A 24,044-nucleotide genomic window follows, 5' to 3' on the forward strand; every position below is an offset into this window, starting at 1 on the left:
CTAATGGGTTGTGACGTAAGCACTTCTGATTTCAACTGTTGCAATTACATGCAAGGAATGAGGTGATCTCTGAGATATCCAAGATGCAACCCATCTAAGGCTAAGGATAAATCAAACTGGAAGACAGTGCAAATCAGGGAACGCAAGTGTAAAAAGGGTCCTTGAATGAAACACCCTTTACCCAGTGCAAAATGCAATGGCCAGTTTGTTAAAGTTTCTGGGTCGCTTAAAGTGCAGGCTCATGCAATACATACTGTATTACATTTATCCATCTGGAGGTGAGAAAGGCATGGATCACCATGGTAAGCTCCACATATAAAAGAAGAGGACCTGACCTCCCTCTGGCCAAACACAAATAATAAAAAGAAAAGGCGTACTTGTGGCACCTTAGAGACTAACAAATTTATTTGAGCATAAGCTTTCATGAGCTACAGCTCAATGCATCTGATGAAGTGAGCTGTAGCTCACGAAAGCTTATGCTCAGATAAATTTGTTAGTCTCTAAGGTGCCAGAAGTTTTCTTTTTGCAAATACAGACTAACATGGCTGCTACTCTAAAACAGATAGATAGATTTTTTTGGCCACTGATACTAACTCAGTATCCTGAAGCAACGGTGGATCCAACAAGACCTCAGGGAGAAAAGCTGAACAACAAAAGGCAAACTCTTCCATTTGAGAGGGATATTTTCTATGCCAATTGCTCTGGCTAGTCCCCTTAGTCTTGCTGGGGCTGTGTTTCAGCCATCTTGCACCCATCAAAACTCAAGCAGCAGCAGCACCAAACTCTAGGCAAATCAATTAACTGCACTGGCTGGACTCAAATGAAATGGAAACAAAACTGACAGTCATCTGCACATTGGAGATATAAGACCTCATGTTGCCTCAATGTATCCCACAGAGACCTCACAAATATGTTGAGCAAGAAGCATCATGAGATAGAAGCCTGCAGCAACCAACACAAGAGGACCCTTGAGGCAGATAGGCACCACCTTCTGTGCTCTCTTGGCCAGAAAAGAAAAGAAGTCACTCATCCCTGCCTGTGACCACAACAATACCTTGTGGTCAACACAATCGAAGGTAGCTCACAGACCTAGAAAGGCATGGGTCCAACTCACAGTGGTGGCCTGAAGAAGAGAGATATAAATGTTCCCATGTTGCATTTAGGAACTAAAATAGTATATCTGTTCATACTACAAAACTCATCATATAGCCTGCACCCAACTTTTCTGCCTGTATCAGGTATGTGGGAATTTCAAACTCATCTGACACAGGTGGGTATACTGTAAACTCTTTGTTCCAGGGAGAAAAAAAAGCTATATTTTCTACCAACACCACTGGGCATATGAGATGGCAAAGGGCACAGTAGTCTCCTGCATGCATCACAAACTCACAGCTATCTCAGTACTGCAGTAAAAACCCCAGCTGCTACTGAAATAGGGCTTGATTCAAGTCCACTGAAATCAAATGGAATCTTTCCAAGACTTTAGTGGTCATGGACGTGGCCCATAGTCCCCAGGACTTTGTTCAAAATTGAAAACCATGTGTGAGGGGCATGCAAATGGCAGGGAAGTCCCAGTTATATTGAGATTGCTGGCAGCTACTATCTAAAAAGTAAAAAAAAAATACTGTATGTGTGATGTGGCTAAGTTAACCTTGCTATTAGAACCTTTACTCTTACATTTTCCTTATTTGCATTCCAAGTTGCAACTAATTTAGCACTACTGTAGTTTTTTGCATTTTGTTCCTCTTTTTTTAACATAAAAGAAAAATAAAGCAAAGTGCCTTAGGCTATGGCACTATAGAGATGTACAACTGCGTTGGCACAACTCCACAAGTCTTAAACTGCACCAAATGATAGTTACACAAAAATCTGCAACAGCAGCATTATACAGCTATTGCATAACTCAGATCTGTGCAACATTAAAGTGTTGCAGATAATTATGAAACTAAAAGCCTAATAAAATTGTTTCACTGTGCTTACAATGAAAGCAAGTTTACGGTTGTTTACTACTATGTTATTTTAAAATCCATTTGATCATGCTTGCCAAACAACTCTTGCATATAAAGGTGAAGTTCTGGGTGATTTTAAAATTCAGCCATTCAAGTTACTTGTACACAAAAACAAAATTTTGATTTTTTTACTTAAATGAAACAGAAGTATACTTTTTTCACTTGCTTATCTAACTTAAAAAAAAACAACAGATTTTACACAAACTATCCAAAGCAACTCGTATTTGTGTAAAGACCAAACACCAAAAGAAGAAATTGAGAGGTGAGAATTTACAAGAAAGGGAAAACAGTAGATTAAGGCTATGTCTACACTGTGCACCTCACAACGGCGTGGCTGTGCCATTGCAGCTGCATCATTGTAAGGTGCGCTGTGTAGCCGCTCTTTATCACTGGGAGAGAGCTCTCCAGGTGACAGAATAAAACCACTTCAGACAAGGGGCAGTAGCTTCATTACCGGGAGCACGGGGCCTGCTGCTGATGTTCTGCCCACACCTGTGCTTTCATCGTTAAAACTTTTGTCGTTCGGGGGGGGGGGAAGAAAGGGGGCGCAGAGGATTTCCTCACCCCTAAGTGACAAAAGTTAACACGACAAAAGTGCCAGTGTAGACATAGCCTAAATCTCTACCAGTTGTTAAATACAGATGTGGCCATTTAAAGTTCCTTACACTCGATTTTTTCAGTGAAATTTAAAAGGATTATAAAACTTTCAATCTTTGCTTCTCTCTCCAGTCTCCAATTGATCAGTGTGCTACAATACCTAAGTAATCTAAGAACATATGTGCTATGACTGGTATTAGTGTGTGAAGTGTGTCAGCTGTTGCCACTGATCTCTCTGCATCAATCCTCCTGCTCAAAAATAAAGCAGGAAAAGAAGAATCTATAAAAGGGGCTCCAAGACCTAAAATGAGAGCAGCGGCTGGGAAAAAAGGGCATAGAATAGTGCTAGTTCATATATTAAATATATGTAACATGACAAAATATATTGGTACATAAATATAAGTTAAAGCCTTTATTTCAGCTAGAAAATGTTAAACAAAGCCCTGAAAATTTGGTAATCTGCAGTTATGTAGAAATGAAAAAATGCAATACTCAGCTTTGGCATTATCACATCCATTACCCACTGCATTGCCAATGCCACCACAGAAAGCTTATCTGGTGACAGCAGATTTTAAAAGGACATTGTCAAGCTAAGAGTTACATTTCTATCCGACTGAATAGCCAGACCACAGAAACATCCCCACTTTCTCAGTTTGGTTACATGGTGCAATTTGACAGTGCTTTTCCTACAGCCAATTTCTCTTCTGGCCCAATGGTTATTTTTGCTTCCTGGCCTCAAGCACAGCTCGGGGAGCCCCTGTTCACACTCTCTTCCCCAAACACTAAAAGCAGGGTGGTTTTACAGAACAGCAAAGCTACTGTTTCAGATTGGCTGGATGCTGCTATAGAACTCCCTCATTTAGAAAATTATATTAAATGTTTTAAAATGCACATATTAACAGTTGTCATGAGAAATGTACAGGTATTGCAGGATACTGGAAAAGACAAGCAGCCACAAGCCTGGAATTCCCCAAACTCCACAGAGCTGTCCCCCTGCTCCCAGGATACCAGTAAGAAGCCAGGGAGAGGCGTAAAGAAGAATTCAGGAGGCTGTTCCCAGACCTCTACACTGGAACTGGGAATTTCCCCTCCTCCTCTCCCCCATACCTTTTCAGAATCCAGGTAGGAGAATGGTTGAGCATCCCCCCCTCTCAAATTCTCTGCATGAAACAGGGAGAAGAAATCCATGAAAAGCAGGGCTAGGCATGTTCCCTCCCTCCCCCCTCTTCCCCAGAGCCAGGAGAGAGATGAAGGGGAAACAGCCAGGGCAAATGGGGTCCCCTAGACTCATCCCTGGATCCTGCCAGAGGAAAGAGGGCACAGTGAAGTGTGGCAGCAACCCCCAGGAACTCTCTACAGTGCTGTGGAGTGGCCCTGGCCAAGAGGGTAACCACAGGGATGAGAAAATCTTCACTTGTTCTTGTACTCAGAGCCAGGAAGTAACGGCAGGTGCCCGGGCATATTGGATGAGGGAGTCTCCCTGAGCACAAAGAGCAGTGAAACGGCTTTTGCTGGTGTTATAGAAAAGGGCAGGAGATAGGAGAGAAGGGGCCTTGCATGGGGACTTTTGTGCTGGGAGTGGGGAAGGGCAGTCTTTGCTTCACATGCCAGACTCTGATGGTACGAGGGAGTGCTAGGCACAGATGATACAGAAATCTCCTGCATTCACAAGGACCATCCTTGGGGCCAGGAGAAAACTCCCATCTCTTCCATAAAGCCAGAGAGCAGCTGCTGGATGCCTGTGATGGTCTCCCTCCCAATAGCCTGGGAGGTGAGAAGCAGCTGCAGGAGCCAAACAGGTGCAGAGGAGCAGCAGGAGGTTCTTCTCTGAATCCTTACACGGGCCTAGATGGCTGAGGATTGATTGCTTCTCACTTGACTCCCACTGCAATGGAAGGCTGGGGAGGTTCCCCTTTAACTCTTCTTCAGGACTAGGAGGGGTGAGGAGCTCACTTTTTCTCCCTTCTCTCCTCCTTCCCCCCCAAGAGCATTTGTTTCAGTCCAGAAGGTGCTCCATGCTCATTCACAGCACTACAGCATAATCCTCACCAGCTGTGAGCTTCAGGTCCACACACACTTCTGTAATTCACATACAAAAATCTTCACTAACAGGGATTTATGGTCATAGGCCTTTAGTACTGCCCTGTGCTAACACAGCCACCCAGTCTTGGCTCTCACCTCTTTGATCCCTTCCTTAAGGAGCTCATCAGGGCAGACACAGTACCTTACCTCCCTCAGCATCTGCCAATCAGCAGCAATACATCCCAGACCAATAGGTCTGCAAACAGCATGGTGATAGTCCATGGAACTGTATGACTACGACTGCTGATTTGGAGTTGTGCTGGGCACAGTGTAAGTGGTAGGTTTGTTTATGGAGGGCTATGGTACAGTTATATTCCTAGTGCCAAGTTAAGGTTGTGCTGTGGGGGAAGTGCCATATTAACTCTGCATTTCCTGGTTTTCTAATGTCTGAGTTTTGGGAACTCTTACACTCTGTCAGGGCATGAGGAGCAAAAGGCAGTGCTGAGCGCCTACAAGCTCAACTTCATGTTAAGGATGATATGTGTGTGTGAACATTCCTTGTTTTTTTGGGGAAAGTAGGGGACAGTGAGGAGGCCACAATTAAGTAGGGGCAACTGCAGTATTACTAACTCTTCTGAGTTTATCACAAGTCACACTATTTGGTGTGTCTCAAAGCCACAGCTTCTGGATTCATGTGAGGTCAGAAGCTCATATTTCATTTTTTAAAACATTAGTTTCTAGCACTAATGTTGGCAGAGAAAAACTTTGAAAATGTCAATGCTAAAGGCTCCAACAGCAGAAGATAAATGAAAAGAATCCAAATTGTTTCACTTTTGGTCTCATGATTTTTAAGCCACTCGTGATTTTTGGACATTTGACTCATGAGATCTGAACACCTGGGTTTGGAAATACTGCAACAGGAGAACATGAGAACTGCCATACTGGTCCACATAGCCCAGTCTCCTGTCTCTGACAGTGGCCAGTCCCTCAAGCTTCAAAAGGAACGAACAGGGCAATTTTGAATGCTCCATCCCTGATCCAGTCCCAGCTTCTGGGATTCCTGGAGCATGGGGCCACATCCCTGACCATCTTGGCTAACAGCCATTGTTGGACCTATCCTCCATGAACTTATTCTGTTTTTAATCCCGTTATAGTTTTGGCTTTCACAATATCCCCTGGCAATGAGTTCCACAGGTTGACTGTGCATTGTGTGAAGAAGTACTTCCTTATGTTTGTTTTAAATCTACTGCCTATTAATTTAATTAACCCCTAGTTCTTGTGTTATGTGAAGGGGTAATTAATGCTACCCTATTCACTTTCTCCACACCATTCATGATTTTATAGACCAGTATCAGATCCTCCTCTTAGTGATCTCTTTTCTAAGATGAACAGGCCCAGTCTTTTTAGTCTCTCCCCGTACTGGAGCTGTTCCATCCCCCTAATCAGGAGGAAGGGAGGGTGCGATAAGGAGATTTCCTGTGCACTTCTAACAGTCCCTCAGATCATAGGCACGGACTCCGTGGACTGCAGCACCCACAGGGAAAAATTAGCACCAGCAGCCAAGCTCCCCTCCCCCCCCACCCCCAAGCGTGCCGCATCCCCACTCCTCCGCCTACCTCCCAGCACTTCCCACCGCCAAACAGCTGTTTGGCGGCACTTAGGACTTTTCAGAAAGGAGGGGGGAGGACTGGGGATGCAGCGCGCGCAGGGGAGGAGGCGGAGAAGAGGCGGGGCAGGGGTGGGGACTTGGGGGAAGGGGGTGGAATGGGGGCAGAAAGGGGTCAGGGACTTTGGGAAAGGGGTGGAATGGGGGCAGTACAGGGGCAGGGCCAGGGTGGGCTTGCGTGCCCACCAGGAACAGTGGAAGTTGGCGCCCATGCCTCAGATATCACTGAGGAAATGTCCCTGAGAGGTAAGAGGAAAGCAGATGAGAAACCTCCATTTCAGTGGCAAGAAAACAGGACAAAAGGGTGACTGGGAGAAATCTCATCAAAGGATTAGAAGTAAGAGGGAGGGACCCTGCAGTGGGTAAGAAGGGTAAAGAAGTCAAGGGGTCAACAACTGAGCTGAAAAAGGAAAGGGAGGACAGAGATGTTAAGTCTTGAACATGAATGGATTGGGAAAAACTGAAGGAGCAGGTGGCAGTGCAGAGCAAAGGAAGTAGATGGGCGATGCAGTAGTAACGAGAAGGAGCAATCCTTGGTGAAGCTGAAGTCAAGCGAGCGACTGTTTGGAAAAATGGAGATCCAGACCTGAAGGTATAACAAGACGGTGAGGAGAGGAAGGAAGCTAAGGAGCAGACGGGATGTCAACTTGGAAGCTGAAGTTATTGAAGATGAGGGTGGAGGACTGCAATGATAAATCACTGCAGCATGAAGGGGAGAGCCTCTCTCTGTGCTGTGGAGCCCTACTGAATACAGTGGGACTCCACAAGGGCATATGAGTGTACAGATCAAGTTACAGTCATCACAGACTCAAGAAGCCATTCTGCTTTAAAATCGAGTTCCAATCTCCTTTCTAGATTCCACACATGCACACATCTTTCAGCTGTTCCTACATTTCTCAAACAAATTCCTGTTAGTCTGAAGTTCATGATTCTGTAGGAAGGAAGAGAAGAGATGGAGTAGATTTTTAAAAGGTTGAACAAATTTTGCTCAGTTATTTGAATGGAGAGCAGTTTATCCATATGTTCTAAATAATAAAAAATTGCATTAATTTAGGTCCCTCAAAAATTGGCTGATGCTAGAATATGTCAAACTGCACTTGTTTTGTGGAATCCTCACTAGGAAAGGGGGAACAAAAATCAAGTTTTACAACAAACAGTTCTACAGTAAAAAATGCTGAAGCTGGGAATTTTACACATGTCTTTGTGTAACTGAGCTGGAGAAGCAGGGCAGATTCCACAGTTAAAAGATATACTGCTTAACTGATCCACTTAGAACCACCCTAGTACTGCTATCCCACTAGACAGGCACAAGGTATCTAAAGCATTCTGGGCCTGATCCAAAGCCCAGTGAAATCAACCAGAGTCTTTCAGTGGGCATGAATCAAATTCTTTGACAACAAAGACATCTAATAAATTTGTTAGTCTCTAAGGTGCCACAAGTATTCCTTTTCTTTTTACTGATACAGGCTAACACGGCTGCTACTCTGAATCTATCTTTAAAGTAGTCTTGGTGCTTTCCCCCCCACCCCCATTCTCCTTCAGACAGATTAAGTGCAAAAACTAGCATTATTGTAATATTAGATTTGAGAAGTCAAACACTCAAAAGTCAGGACATTACAAAAGCTAGAGTTGCAATCATAACATCTTGTACATATCACAATATTGATTAAACAAACAGTAATACTGTGGGGTTTCCATTTAAAAAGGAGGTGTTTGTATATCTGCAATAGAAACCTTTTTGTTGATGATAGGGAATTTAATTACAAATTCTTTCCAACTATATAATTTTTTTTTTAAAGAATTCAGATGGAAAATAAGTCTCCTGTAAAGGGAAAAGAACTGAAATAAGTAGCCACCTTCAGATTTAGGAGCCTATAGAGGTGTAGTTGATGGCTTCTGGACAGAACCCACACAGAACCACAAATTTAGTGAATGTTAATTAACAGACATTGAGATGATAGTAAATTAGTGCTATTTATTGTCAGTTTAAACAGCAATCATACTTGCAAATCTCTCTCGTTTGAACCTATTTTCTTCCATTACTAAGTAATTCCCACTAGTGTGTGGGAGGTGAGATTAGTTTATAACAACATACAGCCATCATCACACCAGCACCATGTCTTGTAATTTATAAGGGTGCATTTATTACTTCATCCCAAGTGTTTTCCCCCTAGGCTATTAATTGTAAGATACTATAGTTACATTTTATGGGTTTTATTTGTACTAGACATTTCATATTCTGCCTGGGAAGCTGAAGCAAAAAGTAAAACCTACAGTGACTAAAAGGAACAGGGGGAAGATTTCAAACAATCCTGAATGAGAGTGTCAAACCAAAATGTGAAACACACAGCAACACCATCAGAACAGAAGGTAGCGGGTTACACGCAATAGTAAGATCTCTCAAGTGAGATGGGAGAGAAAGAGAGCGACTAATTTCCACCTTTCCCAGTGGGGACACCAAATGAAGAGTTTATAATACACGGCAAAATCCTTCCCGCTCCAGGACAGACAGCAGCCCCAGCTCCCCACTCTGCTGCACCTGAGGGTTGGCAAATATGACCACGGTGGGTGCAACCACCCTCTACTAGAGGGGAACTGGCAGCGCACTGAGGGCTGGTAGCGGGCACAGCACCGCGGCTGAGCAGCCCAACGGGAGCGCGGCCATTTCGCGGGGAATCGTTAGGGTTCGGAGTGAACGGCGGCGACAGGGGCCCCCTCGCGTGCGGTTTGCGCGGCGCCTCCGGAGCAGTCCTACTCGCCCCCAGAGTCCGCGGACCGGACCGGACCGGACTAGCCAGCCCCACCCCGCCAGGCGGCCCCGCAGCGCCCTCTTCCGCTCCCTAGGGGGAGAAGACCCGATACCCGCCCCCCAAGCGGCTGTCGGCGGCGGCACCCTGGAGCCAGGTCGAGCCCAGACGCGTGGGGAAGGGGCCGCGCCGCGCCCCCGGCACCTACCGAGTACAGAGGGGCCCCGAGCCGGGAGCGCCCCGCCGCCGCCATCCTGCCCGCGCTGCCGCTGGACTGAGCCCGCCCCGCCTTATCGGGCTCCGTCTCCACCTGGAGCGTCCATTCCCCCTCCCACCTCGCTCTGCCTAGCGGGCGGCTCCGAGCGGGGGCGGGGAGAAGCGCCCCGTGGGCGCCGCCATGTTGGCTACGACGGCGGCCGCGTGCGGCCAAAGCCTTGCGTGCGTGCGCTCGTTCTTCCGCGCCGCGGGCAGGTCGGGGGAGAGCGTGGCCCCGGGGATGAAGCGGCGCCCGGGCAGGTGCCCGCAGGAGGAGGAGGGGGAAGTGGCGGCGGCGGCTGCGCGCTGCTGTCTGCTGGACGCGGTGCTCGGCTCCCTGTATGATCTCGGTGGGTGAGAGCGGGAGCCGCGTGTGTAGGGCCGGGCGCTACAGTCCCTGGGGCAGGGCTCGGGGCGGCTCGCTCCAGGGGCCCCTCGCAGGCACTGTGCCCCGGTGGAAGGGTGCAGGGCAGCTCCTGCGGTTCCAGTGAGCCCAGGAAGTTTGTCCGTAAGCCCTTCATCCCCTTCCCCTAGAGACCCTCGAGCCCCCGCAGGCTTCCCTCGAGCAGTGCTAAGGTAGCAATCGATTCCTCCCCGTCCGCCCCGGATCAGGAGCTCAGTCTCTCCTTTGGCTGTACATTTCATGGGCTCCTCAAAATAGCTCTGTTACCTCCTTCCCTGCCCCGGTTATCTCTGCTTAGCATTTAGCCTTTACTAGGCTAGCAGTCCTTTACTATGTGCCTATCACGTGCCCATCATCACTGTGTGGTACATAGACACCCAGTGGTCCCTTGTGCAAGTAAACCTGCGTTGATCGGGGCTATCCCAGTGGCTCTCAACCTTTCCAGACTACAGTACGCCTTTCAGGGGTGTGATTTGTCTTGCGTACCCCAAGTGTTGCCTCACTTAAAAATTGCTTGCTTACAAAATCAGACATAAAAATACAAGTGTCACAGCACACTATTACTGAAAAATTGGTTTCAGAGTAGCAGCCGTGTTAGTCTGTATTCACAGAAAGAAAAGGAGTACTAGTGGCACCTGAGAGACTAACCAGTTTATTTGAGCATAAGCTGATGAAGTGAGCTGTAGCTTTTCTTTCTACTGAAAAATTGCTTACTTTTCCATTTTTACCATATAATTATAAAGAAATAAACTGGAATGTAAATATTGTACTTACATTTCAGTGTATAGTATATAGAGCAGTCTAAACAAGTCAAATTTTAGTTTGTACTGACTTCACTACTGCTTTTTATGTAGCCAGTTGTAAAACTAGGCAAATATCTAGATGAGTTTGATGTACCCTTGGAAGACCTCTGCATACCCCCAGGGATATGCATACCCCTGGTTGAGAACCACTGGGCTATACAAAAGAGAGTGAAAGGTTGTGAGGGGAAAACAAACACTACATGTCTTAAAGTCTGATTATTGGGTACCTGAGAAAAGAAAGCTGAAATGTTTGTTTTGAAGCACAGGAGAAGAGCCGTTAGTTAAAAATGAAAAGATCCAGAAGGAAAATGTGGAGAACAAGATGGGGTCAGAACCTTCCAGAACAGTAATGGAAGATAGAGCTGCGTGTCCTGATTCAGCAATCCCAGGCAAAAGGAAAAGTGCTTCCAGTTTCTTTGAAAAACTGAAAAATGAGATGCATCATGACTCTGTTGATTCAAAACGATCAACCCCAGAAACCAGCGGTTCTAATGCTGTGTCACCCGAACCTATGCAACAGGGAAAGACCACAGAGGTGGAAGTTGTGACATTTCATGGTCGGAATAAAAAGAAGAAACCTAAAGTGGAACTCACTCAGGACAGTGTTTCAAAGGTAATGAATGGGTCATTCATTCAGATCAAAGGAGGTGGGCCAGGGCTCCAAGGTGGTACAGAGTATTCTCTCTTTCATGTGATTGGCTGGCTGATTCTTGTTCACATGCTCAGGGTGGAAGTGATTGCCATATGTAGAGTCAGGAAGGAATTTCCCCCCAGGTCAGATTGGCAATGACCTTGGGGGGGTTTCTCCTTCCTCTGCAGCATGAGGTCTGGGTCACTTGGCTCATCTGAGTACATCTCAGTTAATCAATTTCCTGCCATGTCAGGAGCCTCCGGTAGTGGTGCACCTCGGTTGCTCCTAGTCTCTCTGCCTGTCAGGTAATAGTTTAGTCTCCTGAGGAGTATAATACCTTTTTCTAATTTCAGTGGTTGGGTTTAGTGTGCGGGTGCTGGGTGATGTTGGTGACTGTGATATACAGGAGATAAGAGTAGATGATCTGGTGGTCCCTTCTGGCCTTAAGTTGTACGACTTTCTGAAGTCTTGAAACGGCAGAGACTATGCTATGCCAACCCCGCCCCCGGCAAACTCCATTGACATAAAACTAGATGAATTTGATGTGTTTTTGTCATAAAAAATTGGCAGTATTTGTAGACTGTGTTTTGTCCATTATTTATATTATAACAACACAGTAGGCTAGCCTTTTTTCTTGCACATTGCTGACAGAGTGGCTACTTCTTAACATGCCACAAATTTGCTATTTGTTGCTGTAATACTTTATAAACACATTTACTTACAAATGTAAGATTTTCGTCCATATTTGCCTTGACATTCAAATATGTAATGTAGTGATTTCAATTACCTCAGTTAAATCTATTAACTAAGGGTTGTTTGGATGGAAGGTGCATTAAGGATGAGATTTTCATAGCCATCTAGGAGACTAAAAGGGCAACAAAAATGATTAGGGGTATGGAACGGCTTCAATATGAGGAGAGATTAATAAGACTGGGACTTTTCAGCTTGGAAAAGAGATGACTAAGGGGGGGATATGATAGAGGTCTATAAAATCATGACTGCTGTGGAGAAAGTAAATAAGGAAGTGTTGTTTACTCCTCATAACAAAAGAACTAGGGGTCACCAAATGAAATTAATAGGCAGCAAGTTTAAAACAAACAAAAGGAAGTATTTTTTTCACACAACACACAGTAAACCTGTGGAACTCTTTGCCAGAGGATGTTGTGAAGGCCAAGAATATAACAGAGTTCAAAAAAGAACTAGAGAAGTTTATGGAGGATAGGTCCATCAGTGGCTATTAGCCAGGATGGGCAGGAATGGTGTTGCTCGCCTCTGTTTGCCAGAATCTGGGAATGGGCGACAGGGGATGGATCCCTTGATGATTACCTGTTCTGTTCATTCCCGCTGGGTCACCTGGCATTGGCCACTGTGGAAAGACAGGATACTGGGCTAGATGGACCTTTGTTCTGACCCAGTATGGCCGTTCTTATGGTTTTTATGTTCAATGTGTAGTTTTTGTTAAAGTTAAAAGGAACTGGACATCCAAACCCCTTAGATGGCTCTGTAAATACCACCATAGAAGTAAAAGGTATTATTATTAATTTGTTGTCTGTCTGGGCAATGAGCTTATTTTGTAATTTGCCACTGTGAATCATCAGACAGACACACACATGCTCTCTATGCCTTCACCAAGTGTGCTTTTAGTAGGGCTGCCAATTAATGGGAGTTAACCCACGCGATAAACTCAAAAAAATTAATCGCGATTAATCGAAGTTTTAATCGCACTGTTAAACAGTAGAATAAAGAATACCAATTGAAATTTATTAAATATTTTGGATGGTTTTCTACATTTTCATATATATTGTATTCTGTATTATAATTGAAATCAAAGTGTATATTATTTTTATTATAAACATTTGCACTGTAAAAATGATAAACAAAAGAAAGTATTTTTCAATTCACCTCATACAAGTACTGTAGTGCAATCTCTTTATCATGGAAGTGCAACTTACAAATGTAGATTTTTGTTGTTACATAACTGCACTCAAAAACAAAACAATGTAAAACTTTAGAGCCTACAAGTCCATTCAGTCCTACTTCTTGTTCAGCCAGTCTCTAAGACAGACAAGTTTGTTTACATTTACAGGAGATAATGCTGCCCTCTTCTTATTTACAATGTCACCAGAAAGTGAGAACAGGCATTTGCATGGCACTTTTGTAGCCAGCATTGCAAGGTATTTGTGTGTCAGATATGCTAAACATTTGTATGCCCCTTCATGCTTCGGCCACCATTCCAGAGGACGTGCTTCCATGCTGCTGATGTTCGTTAAAAAAATAATGGGTTAATTAAATTTGTGACTGAACTCCTTGTGGGAGAATTGTATGTCCCCTGCTCTGTTTTACCTGCATTCTGCAATATATTTCATGTTACAGTAGTCTCGGATAATGACCCAGCACATGTTGTTCATTTTAAGAACACTTTCACTGCAGATTTGACAAAATGCAAAGAAGGTACCAATGTGAGATTTCTAAAGATAGCTATAGCACTCAACCCAAGGTTTAAGAATCTGATGTGCTTTCGAAAATCTGAGAGGGATTAGGTGTGGAGCATGCTTTCAGAAGTCTTAAAAGAGCAACATTCCAATGCAGAAATTACAGAACCTGAACCAACAAAAAAGAAAATCAGCTGTCTGCTGGTGGCCTCTGACTCAGATGATGAAAATGAACATGCGTCGGTCCGCACTGCTTTGGATTGTTATTGAGCAGAACCTGTCATCAGCATGGACGCATCTCTTCTGGAATGGTGGTTGAAGCATGAACAGACCTATGAATCTTTAGCATTTCTGGCATGTAAATATCTTGCGATGCTGTGCCATGAGAATGCCTGTTCTCAATTCCAGGTGACATTGTAAACAAGAAGTGGGCAGCATCTCCTGCAAATGTAAACAAACTTGGTTGTCTGAGCGATTGGCTGAACAAGAAGTAGGACTGAGTGGACTAAAATTTTACACTGTTTTATTTTTGAATGCAGTTTTTTTGTACATAATTCTACATTTGTAAGTTCAACTTTCATGATAAAGAGATTGAACTACAGTACTTGTATTAGGTGAATTGAAAAATACTATTTCTTTTCTTGTTTTTACAGTGCAAATACTTGTAATTAAAAATAAATATACAGTGAGCACTGTACACTGTGTTCTGTATTATAATTGAAATCAATATCTTGATTGAAAATGTAGAAAACATCCAAAAATAATTAAATAAATGGTATTCTATTATTGTTTAACAGTGCATTTAATCACGATTAATTTTTTTAATCACTTGACAGCCCTAGTTTTTAGTTATGCATGAAAAAATGTGGTTACCTCTAAGGCCTCAGTTCTGCAAAGATTTATGCATGTGCTTAACTTTATGAATAGTTCCGTCGATTTCAATGGGACAACTCATAGTAGTAAAGTTAAGCACATGTGTGTTTGTAGAATTGAGGTCCAATTTCCCAGTTTAAGGGAGATGTTTAAACAGATTTATTCAAATTTATATTGCTGGTGGAATACTTCAGGCACTTTGCACAGACTAACAATGTTTACAACAAAAATTTAAATAATAATCAGTGTATAGAACTTCCAATACTACAATAAAAACAAGCCTGCCAAGTGATAGATAAAACAATGAGTCATACCCCTTGTATTCCCAGGCCACTTATACAAATAGCATGAGTTAAGCTTTTATAAGTGACTTGTTCAATAGAAATATGTTTGTTGCTTCAGGTCAGAAGCAAGGCTTTGCATAGTCTTCAACAAGCAACAGCAAAGATAGGTCTAGCGTCCTAGAGACACAAAAGACAAAAGTCTGCCTCTCAGACTCTATGTACACGTTTTGTGTTGCCACTGAGCCACCAGCTGGCTCTGCTCTGATCTTGTGAGCTGGCATAGAAATGACATCCATAAGGATTCTTCCCTTTCTCTGGAATCACAGTCTTGTACAGTCAGTACTGTGTCTGCTCATATACAAGTTCAGAGAAGCAGATAGCTCAGGGAATGGGGGATGAGATAATGGAGCCTGTTAGGTCGTTGGCTCAAATCCAGACCTGGTCTGTAGTTGTTTGGTGGTCTCAGTCCATTTCTTAATGGTGTTCAGATCCCAAAAATCACCATCATAGCTGGCTGTAACTGGCCCACTTGTTGACAGAGTGAGCAGACAAGGATTGAGAGAGCCTGGCAGCTGAACTACCTCCCATGCCTAGAAGAGGTTCCCTTCGGTTATTAATTAGTTACAGAGTCTTGGGGTAGCTGGGGAGGGATAGCTCAATGGTTTGAGCATTGGCCTGCTAAACCCAGGGTTGTGAGTTCAATCCTTGAGGGAGCCATTTAGGGATCTGGGGCAAAAATTGGGGATTGATCCTGCTTTGAGCAAGGGGGTTGGACTAGATGACCTCCTGAGGTCCCTTCCAACCCTCATATTCTATGTCTATTTCAAAAGTAGTGTTTATTGCCATAATCTCTAAGGTCCTGATACTACAATGAGCTTTGCCTGGGTGAATCCCTGTGCCTGCATGGAACTCCACTGCCTGTAGGTCTGCTGAGGTGGAGCTCATTGTAGGATTTGGACCTTAGTCATGAACAGCTTGTGAGAGCTGCAAACCATACGATGGGTTCTGTTGTTCATCCCTCTGTTTTTAGGACTCTCTTTATGTTGTTTTTCTCCTCCCCAGCACACTCTTCTCCCTCTTCTTCGTGTTTGTGGTTTTTGCTTATGGAAGGTTTTGGCAAATAGCGTGTTACAGTGTGTTCTGGAAATTACAAGCAATCAGATGGTTGAGTTGTGACGTTTCATATCTGAATTTTGCCAAAGTTTAGAGGTATTTGGGTTTGATGTGTTGAGTTAACTTGATACATAGGGGAGCTGCGGCATGAAATTCAGGTTTGATACGAAAGGGGGTTGAATTCAGTGTTCTACTGCAGATTGAGCTCTAGTTTGAATAGCTGTATATGATGCTCCTACTTCCTCTGGGGAGAAGGTGGGAAGGAGAAAAATGCTTTTGCATTTAGACAGCAAAAGTTGAGTGGACGAAACAGTGAAATGGCCTGAATTTTCCAATCCAGAGTGCCACCATACTGCATCAGCCTGCTTAGGAGCTGGCTGTGTATTGGCCTAGAGAGTGCAGTTTGATGTGACTGCTCCCTGATTGCCAAACTCAAGAACTTTAAAAAAAAAAAAGACAAATTGAAATAACTCAATGAGATTTATTATCAATCTGAAATGCACAGAGAAACTTTCAGGGTCCCACAGGAATGCATTACACACCTTTGCAAGTAGTACTGTATCCTGAAAAGAGCAGAAATCTTACATGAAAATAGCCTGTTTAGAGACAGGTGGTGCCCTGTTCCCAATTTGTCAATTCGTGCTGCTTCATACCCTGCCATGACATCTCCTTCCTCCAGCAACTGAACCATCTCCGAGTTGTGGGATTTTTGGTTAAGTCTGCAATTGTAGAACCTCATGCAGCACAGCCTTGCGGTCACAGCTGAGGCATGTTGGCCGGGTAATGTGGAGAAGCTTGCATTGCTGCTGCGCCAGTTCTTTGGTTAAACCAAGTTATTCATTTTCCAGGACTGTCCACCCAAACTCCTTTCACGAGCATGAACTTTACCTTTTGAGGGAAAAAAAAAAATCACACCAAGCCAAGGAGACATAGGGCTCTGAAATGATCTAAGGTTTGGGTGCATGAGTTGCTTAGCAGAAAAGATGTAGTTTGTACTTTTCTCATTGTGGGCAACTGATAGTAGATTTCTTTATTTTTTTTTAAATAGTGCTTTTATTGGCCTGCCATTGTTGACTGTGCTCCTGCATAAGATTTTTTTCTTGTATCCATCATTTAAGATGGCTATATACATTAATACATTTGTTTCTGCAAACAACTATAAATTGAGCATTGTCCTGCAGATTACCACTAATTGTCAGGCAGATACTGGTACCACTGTTCCCTCGAGGGATACACAGATTTTCCATGGCTGATGTACAGTTTGTTTTGACCACTCTGTGTGTCCCATATTTAATGTGCGAAATAAGTGATTTCAAGCTTATATCCTCCTCTTATTCTTTCTTGGTGACCTTATTACAAATTAGTAATAGAAGTACTGTTCTATCAATAAAATAAAAACCAGCAGGATCTTATTAAAGGGGATAAGATAAAATGTCACATTTATTGTGAATACAAAAAGAATCGTAGTAGGCAGTCAGTTATAGCAATAACATTTCATTCCGTTTCACATTCATTCACACGTTCGTTCATACACACACACAGGTTCTGCAGCTGCTGTATAGTTACCAGTCCTGAATGTAGCTTGAGTTCGTGGCTTGGGTTCGTAGCTTGTGGCGGCTAACTGGCCAGGAAAGCCGGGCACAAGGAAGAGCTGGGTCTCTGTTGGGCATGCACCGATGCCCTTCCATGTTGGCAGCAGAATTCTACCTTTCAAAGTCTTCCATCTCACCCATCCTTTTTGTAGGCTTTAGTTTGAATCCAGAGTCTATAGGTCTTGCTAAAAGAAAAGAGTCTATATTCGCAAAAAGAGAAGGAGTACTTGTGGCACAGCACCTAAGGTGCCACAAGTCCTCCTTTTCTTTTTGCGGATACAGACTAACATGGCTACTACTCTGAAACCTGTCATTTTGGTCTTGCTGTGTCACGCTGCCTCTGGGTCCGTTGCAGACATGACTTTCAGCCTAGGACCTGGCTTTGATGTTTCTTCAATTGTACTTTTGTTCTTTTTTGAGGGTGGACTCCTCTTACTTTGTCAGGGCTGTTGTCTGCATCTTCAGCCATTGGGTGTTTACACTTTATTTCATCAGGACGGGCTGGGGCTGGAGGCCGATTCCATCATCCATACATACCTCATTCAAACATCTAAACTAAACTAATAAGATTACAGCAGGATTTTTCAAAAATGAAGGTTGCAGCAAGCATTTACAAAATGGACTGAGCATTTTAAAATGGAGTTTGGAACAAGTTAAAATGGAATTTGAGTTACAATATGGACAAGTTTAACGAATGGCAAACAGTGAACAGAAGTTACAATGTTGAAACAGTGTAAGTTTCAGCGATTTAAGCAGCAATTGGATTGAAAGTGAAACTTAATTAGCCAGTTATTGGGGTAACCGGTTTTATGAATGAATGTTGTTTCATTCATAAAACTTTGCTTATGAAGTTATATTAATAAAGTGAACAATTAAAAACAATTTCATTGATCAGTTCTACAGTATGTGAGGTAAAGATATATTTTGCAGGCAGTATTTTTTTTTCTTTCTGACAAACTGCAAATTAAATTTGAATTTTTAAAGCAAGTCTGCATTGCAGTTGTTATGCAGAATGTGGCCTGTATATTGTTAAAGAGTGAGTAATTGTGGAATACCAGTGTCCACACAAGATGAACAGAGTCTGCTTTTAAAATGGATTATTTTTCTTGTGTGACATTTGCAGTGGTAAAAGACTATCAAACAGAAACACCCACACACAGGATAAAGAAATATGCATTTTTAGAGTCCATACTCTGGACACGATACAAAATTGTTCCATATAAAAGTCTAAAATGTCTATGTATTGTAACAGAGACACAAGAGGTTCCTGCTGAAAGGCTCTATGCTCTTTCTAGCATTTTATTGCCATTCAAAAAACTCTCGCTGTTGGCACACATTTTACATTGCGGCTAGTTGTCTGATTGAAATGGAAACATTTTCTTTTCTTTATAGACAAAGATGGCTATTCCAGAGAAAAATGTGGCTGGACAAGAATTTAACTTAGAAAAAGTAAGTTACTCTGGCTCATCTAATCATGATGATTGCTTAGAGAGAGAGAGAGAGAGTGTGTGTGTGTGTGTGTGTGTGAGTGAGTGAGTGATTGGGAAAGTTAAAGTGGAGACCAATTTGGAATGTTCTTAGATAAATTTATCTTTTGCAAACAGAGCATTCCAGAATATATTGTTCGGTGCAGGCATGTCAGAGGACTGCTAGAGCTGTTGCATAGGGTATCCTTTGAAGATAGGTGTATCACAGTTGTTCCATGTCCTCTTCTTTCTAATGTATTTGTAGCCACTAATGAATGGTCACTGGCTCACTCTGTGTGAGCTTCTTATAGCTCCTCTCCCTCTATTTGTTCTTCAGTTATATTATTAAACTAAAGTAAAAATCTGTCTTTACTAATTCCCCCTCTGAATGTGTATCCAGAGACTGGGGTGAAAAAAAATTAAATAGGTAATGATAGATGTTCCACAGTAGTACCAAATTTGATTAGTCTTATTTTATAACTGTGTTGATTTGCCAAACATTTGTTAAGCATTCTCTGGAATGGATTTCCTTTGTGGTGTGCCGACCATTTTTTTGTGATAGCTCATACCTTTTCTGAAATGGTTTCAAATTTCTGTAACGTTTTAGGCCCGTCTGGAAGTACACAGGTTTGGAATCACTGGATATGAAAAGAAAGAACAGCGGATATTGGAACAAGAACGTGCCATCATGCTGGGAGCCAAGGTATATAAAGATGGTACAAAATGTTGGTTTTTGTCTCTTTCTAAAACGATTTTTTAAATCACACCCCTGCTCTTGTCTACGTTGGAAGAGTCTTTGGCTGACTGGAGAATTAGTAGGTGTATGACATCAGAAATACCCAGGAACTGAAAATAAGATTGAGAGGGAAAGTGATTTCTATGGGGGCTATTTGAAATTTAGTTTGTGAATTTTGTGCATGTTTTTAACCCTTACTGAACTTAGTTTTTCTCCCAGTGTTTCAGTGAAGGCCCTAGAGAGCTTTCCATCTACATTTCCGAGTGGTCCAAGAAATTACCACCAAAAAAGGAAAGAAAACAACAAGCAGAAAACCTTTTTCTTTTAGGGTTTGTTTGATTTTGGGGGTTCTTTTATTGGGGAGGAGTGTGTGGAAACCTTTCAGACTTTCTTAACAAGCCCCCCGTGTCCACTCCCCAAAAAGGACACACAACCTATTTATTCTGTTTCCCTTTGCAGTCGCTCATGGAAGCTGATTCTATGTAGAAACATGTAGATTTTTAGAATATGTTTGAATCTTTCTTGCAATGATAGCTTTACTCATCTTTTTCACTGCAGCCTCCCAAAAAGGAATATTTGAACTACAAGATTTATCAACAGAAAATTAAAGAGAAGAAAACAGTGAAGAAAGAGGATCATAGTATGGTTTGTATGCAATGTTTCCTATAAAATAACAAGGGGCAGGTCGCAACTAGCCCAGTAGCTTAATGGGATAATGACCCAGATTTCATTACCAGTTCCAGTCTCTTATTACTTGGGCTGGTGCTCTGCCTTGAAGATGGGAGGATATTGTTCAAGTCAGCTGCAACCCGTTAGATCAGGGGTCAGCAACCTATGGCACGCGTGCCAATTTTTAATGGCATGCTGCTGTCTGCCTATCCCAGCAGACAGCAGCCTGCCATTAAAAATCCTGCCCTGACCGGCCTGCTCTTCTCTGCCCCCTGCCCACTGCTCTCTCCTTGCAGGGCAGGCAAGCTTCCCCCTCCCCCCACCTCTTCCCCCAGCATGCTGGGTTCCTGCCCCTTCTCCTCCTCCTCCTCCTCCTCCTCTCCCTCCCTGTGGCAGATCAGCTGACGGCCCTTGCTACGGAGGGGAGAGGGAAAAGCGGAACCGCTGCGCACTCTCTGCTCCGGGGACCTTGGGGAAGGGGGTGGAATTGGCATATCCCCTCCAGCCCCCTGCCGTGAGCCGCTCAGGGCAGGGGGCTGGGACCACCCCCATGACCCCAGCCCACCGCCCTGACCGTTGCACCCCCACACACACCCTAGCCCTCTGCCGTGACCCCTGAATCCCCCCCAACCCCAGCCCTGACTCCTGCACCCCCCACACATACCCAGCCCCCCCCCACACCCCATGCCCTGACTCTTGCACCCCCCACATCCCCCCCGAGCACCAAACTGGAGTTCACACACACACACACTCTCTCTCTCTCCCACCTGCACCCCTCGCACCAAATGGGAGCTGCCCAGGTAAGCGCTCCACACCCAAACCTCCTGCCCCAACCCTGAGCCCCATCCCTCATTCTAGCTCCTGGCCAGACCCTGCACCCCAACCCCGAACCTGCTCCTTCCTCCCCAGCCCTGTTCTCAGCGCACTCCGACCCTCATCTCAGTGCAGAGAGAGGAAGAGAATGGCTAGAACCAGGGAGAAGGTAGGTACCTACTTTATGTGGACAGGGCCGGGACCCTAGCTGGCAGGAGCCCGCGGGCGGAACCCCAGACTGGCAGCAGGCTGAGCCGCTCAGCCAACTGCCGGTCTGGGGTCCCGGTCGCCGGCCCCGCTCAGCCCACTGCCGGTCTGGGGTCCCGGCCACCACCCCCTTGCCAGTCAGGGTCCCGGCCACAGGTCCTGCTCAGCCCACTGCCGGCCTAGGTGAATGGAACCCCAAGCCGGCAGCGGGCTGAGCGGGCCAGCACTGTAAGATCAGCATTTTAATTTAATTTTAAATGAAGCTTCTTAAACATTTTGAAAACCTTGTTTACATACAACAACAGTTTAGTTATATAATATATAGACTTAGAGAGAGAGACCTTCTAAAAAACGTTAAAATGTATTATTGGCACGCGAAACCTTAAATTAAAATGAATAAATGAAGATTCGGCACACCACTTCTGAAAGGTTGCCGACCCCTGCGTTAGATTATACTGTGGTATTGATGATCTTCTACAGTGCGTCCCAGTCTATCAGAAGGACAGTAGCCGTTATATCTAGCCTTGAGAGAGGGGGTTGTAGAGGATTCTAACAGGAATAGCGAGGCCGTCCTATGGGACAGGGAGCATGTATCTTGCCCCTCTCCCCCTACTCCTTTCCCCCCAAGGTTTTGTGGCAGGGTTGGGAGATCCACTGAGGTTTGTAGTAAGCTTTACAGAGATTATATTTGTAAATTGCAAGAGGTGTGGGAGGACTTTTTGGTAACTTAGTGGAGCGGCCGTTGATGCCGATCAAATCCTTTTCCTTGGTCTTTCCAAACTGCCTTGTCCGTTTGTGGAATTGTGAAACAGATCACTTTATTAGGAGGGGAGCCTAGAGCTCATTACTCCATTTACTCCCATGAGTTATTTGTCCTGATTCTAGCAGGGCTGTTCCCATCAGTGAGGACTGTTCACATGATTATGGAGGATGCAGACTTAGGATAATATGTTTCGTTTAATTTCCTGCCCGCCAGCCCACCCTTAAAGTTGACAAACTGTTTAAATCAAGCCAGCAGTATCACTTTCACCTTTCAAAAGAAACAGAATTAACTTTAGTGGATTTTTACTGCATGTTGCCTAATTACATTTGGCCAGATCCTCAGCAGATGTAAATCTGCATAGCACCATCAAGGATCCGACCCATTATTTAAGCCACCATGAAACAGTCCGCTCCCTAGACACACAATATGCAGGAGCCTTTATGTTCTGGACTGCTGTTCAGCCAGGAGCATCTGTTCGTTTTCCACTGAAATATTTATCTTTAAATCTGACATCAGGAATATAAATCTGATTCTATCAAGAAAAAGAAGAAAAAAGGTCAGGAGCAGAGGTGAGACATTTTAACTAAGTATCAATAGCAAACTTGCTTTTGCTTACGCTTTCCTGGTGAATTGCCTGTAATTAAAAATGCAGTCTTAGGCCAAAAGCTGTGCATATCAAAATGGAGTCTATTTTTTCGTATACATTCTAGAAACTCCTCACTGCAACAGTGTGATCTTGTTTGTCTAACCTTTTAAACTTGCTAATTTAAGCATTCTCAATTAAACTGCCTTAGTTCTGCCCTGACTTGTCAAAAGGTTTGGAAATAGTGGTTTGAGAGTAAGGTGAGGCACTTGATGTGAAATCTAGTGCCTTCCACCCCATCTTACAAAACAAGGCATTGGTTTTGTCCCTGAGGAAATGTTCTGCAGGATAAATTTTAAAAACCACATGACATGCTCAGAAGGTGTGATTGCATTTTTAATTACAATGTAGTTGGTTCACTGGAACGATTTCTGTATTTCTCTAAAAGCCTTTATGCTTTCTGATTTTATTTATCCAAATATCTGTGTATGGTTAAGCTAGTAAGTCAAAAATTAATCACATGCATAAGCGTTTGCAGGATTGGACTATATATTTGTAAAACTTTTCAAAACATATTCATGGCATAACTAGGGCCATAAAAATAAGGAAAAAAGCTACTTTTGACCTAAACTGAAATAATATACTTCTAATATTTTTCTAATTTTTGTATATGTTGTTTTAGGGGTGGTTGATTTAAAGTTATAACTGACTTTAGGGAAGCGCTAACCTTCTAATTTTAATTTTGTTGTTTTTAAAATTTGTAACCTATTTTTGGAGTTTGTGTCTATTTAAAATTTGTGTTTATTTAATGTATTAGATGGAATGGCCTGTAGCTAAGACTCTATATTAATAAACTTCAAACTACTACTATTGCATTATTATAGGTTATGAAACAGGTGTATTTTCACCTTAAATATAGCATTTTTTGCAAATCTTTTGGATGATGACTTTTCTTTATCCTCATTTTTTCTTTAAACCTAGGAAATCCAAAAAGAAAAAATCAGCAGCCAGTATTTTGCCAACAGGACAGGTTGGAAAATTTACAAATGGGACCTTGATTCTTAGAGGTAGTGACCTAAAGAAAATTAAATCATCAAAAGCGGTTAAATGAAGTTGGTACACCACATCAAACCTGAAAATGAGCTAGAATTAATTTCTTAACTAAAAAATGTCTACATAGCCAATGTTTCTTTGCTGTATTTTAATACCTGTTGCAATACTTTGGGGTTTTTTGTTTTTTTTACCTCAACATCACCCAGTTTCCACTCTGGGGAGAACATAAAATGCATTGTTACATCATAAATTCTGAGTAAGAAAAAATAAGTGTTTTTTTTCCCCAATGGCAAGTAACCTAATTAAACGATTATTTTCATTGGCTAA

At 43.3% G+C, this 24,044-nt stretch overlaps 2 protein-coding genes across 3 annotated transcripts in view; one reads left to right on the forward strand and one right to left on the reverse strand.

Annotated features, from left to right (window-relative positions):
- Window positions 1-9,381, reverse strand: part of GNPAT (glyceronephosphate O-acyltransferase) — a 38,884-nt gene extending 29,503 nt beyond the window's left edge. The window contains exon 1 of one of the 2 annotated variants that reach the window (XM_037895207.2): window positions 9,250-9,381. In XM_037895207.2, coding sequence (XP_037751135.1) covers window positions 9,250-9,294 — 45 coding nt within the window. In that variant the 5' untranslated portion in view covers window positions 9,295-9,381. The remainder of the gene's footprint in view (window positions 1-9,249) is intronic. The other variant, XM_037895208.2, reaches the window with a different exon arrangement.
- Window positions 9,382-9,438: 57 nt separating this feature from the next.
- Window positions 9,439-24,044, forward strand: C3H1orf131 (chromosome 3 C1orf131 homolog). Its single transcript, XM_037895209.2, has 7 exons — window positions 9,439-9,646; window positions 10,769-11,115; window positions 18,820-18,876; window positions 19,501-19,596; window positions 20,188-20,274; window positions 22,598-22,650; window positions 23,646-24,044. The coding sequence occupies exons 1-7, from the start codon at window positions 9,439-9,441 to the stop codon at window positions 23,773-23,775; spliced, it is 978 nt and encodes a 325-aa protein (XP_037751137.1). The 3' UTR covers window positions 23,776-24,044.

Source organism: Chelonia mydas, chromosome 3 (assembly GCF_015237465.2).
Source record: "Chelonia mydas isolate rCheMyd1 chromosome 3, rCheMyd1.pri.v2, whole genome shotgun sequence".
Classification (NCBI taxonomy): domain Eukaryota; kingdom Metazoa; phylum Chordata; order Testudines; family Cheloniidae; genus Chelonia; species Chelonia mydas.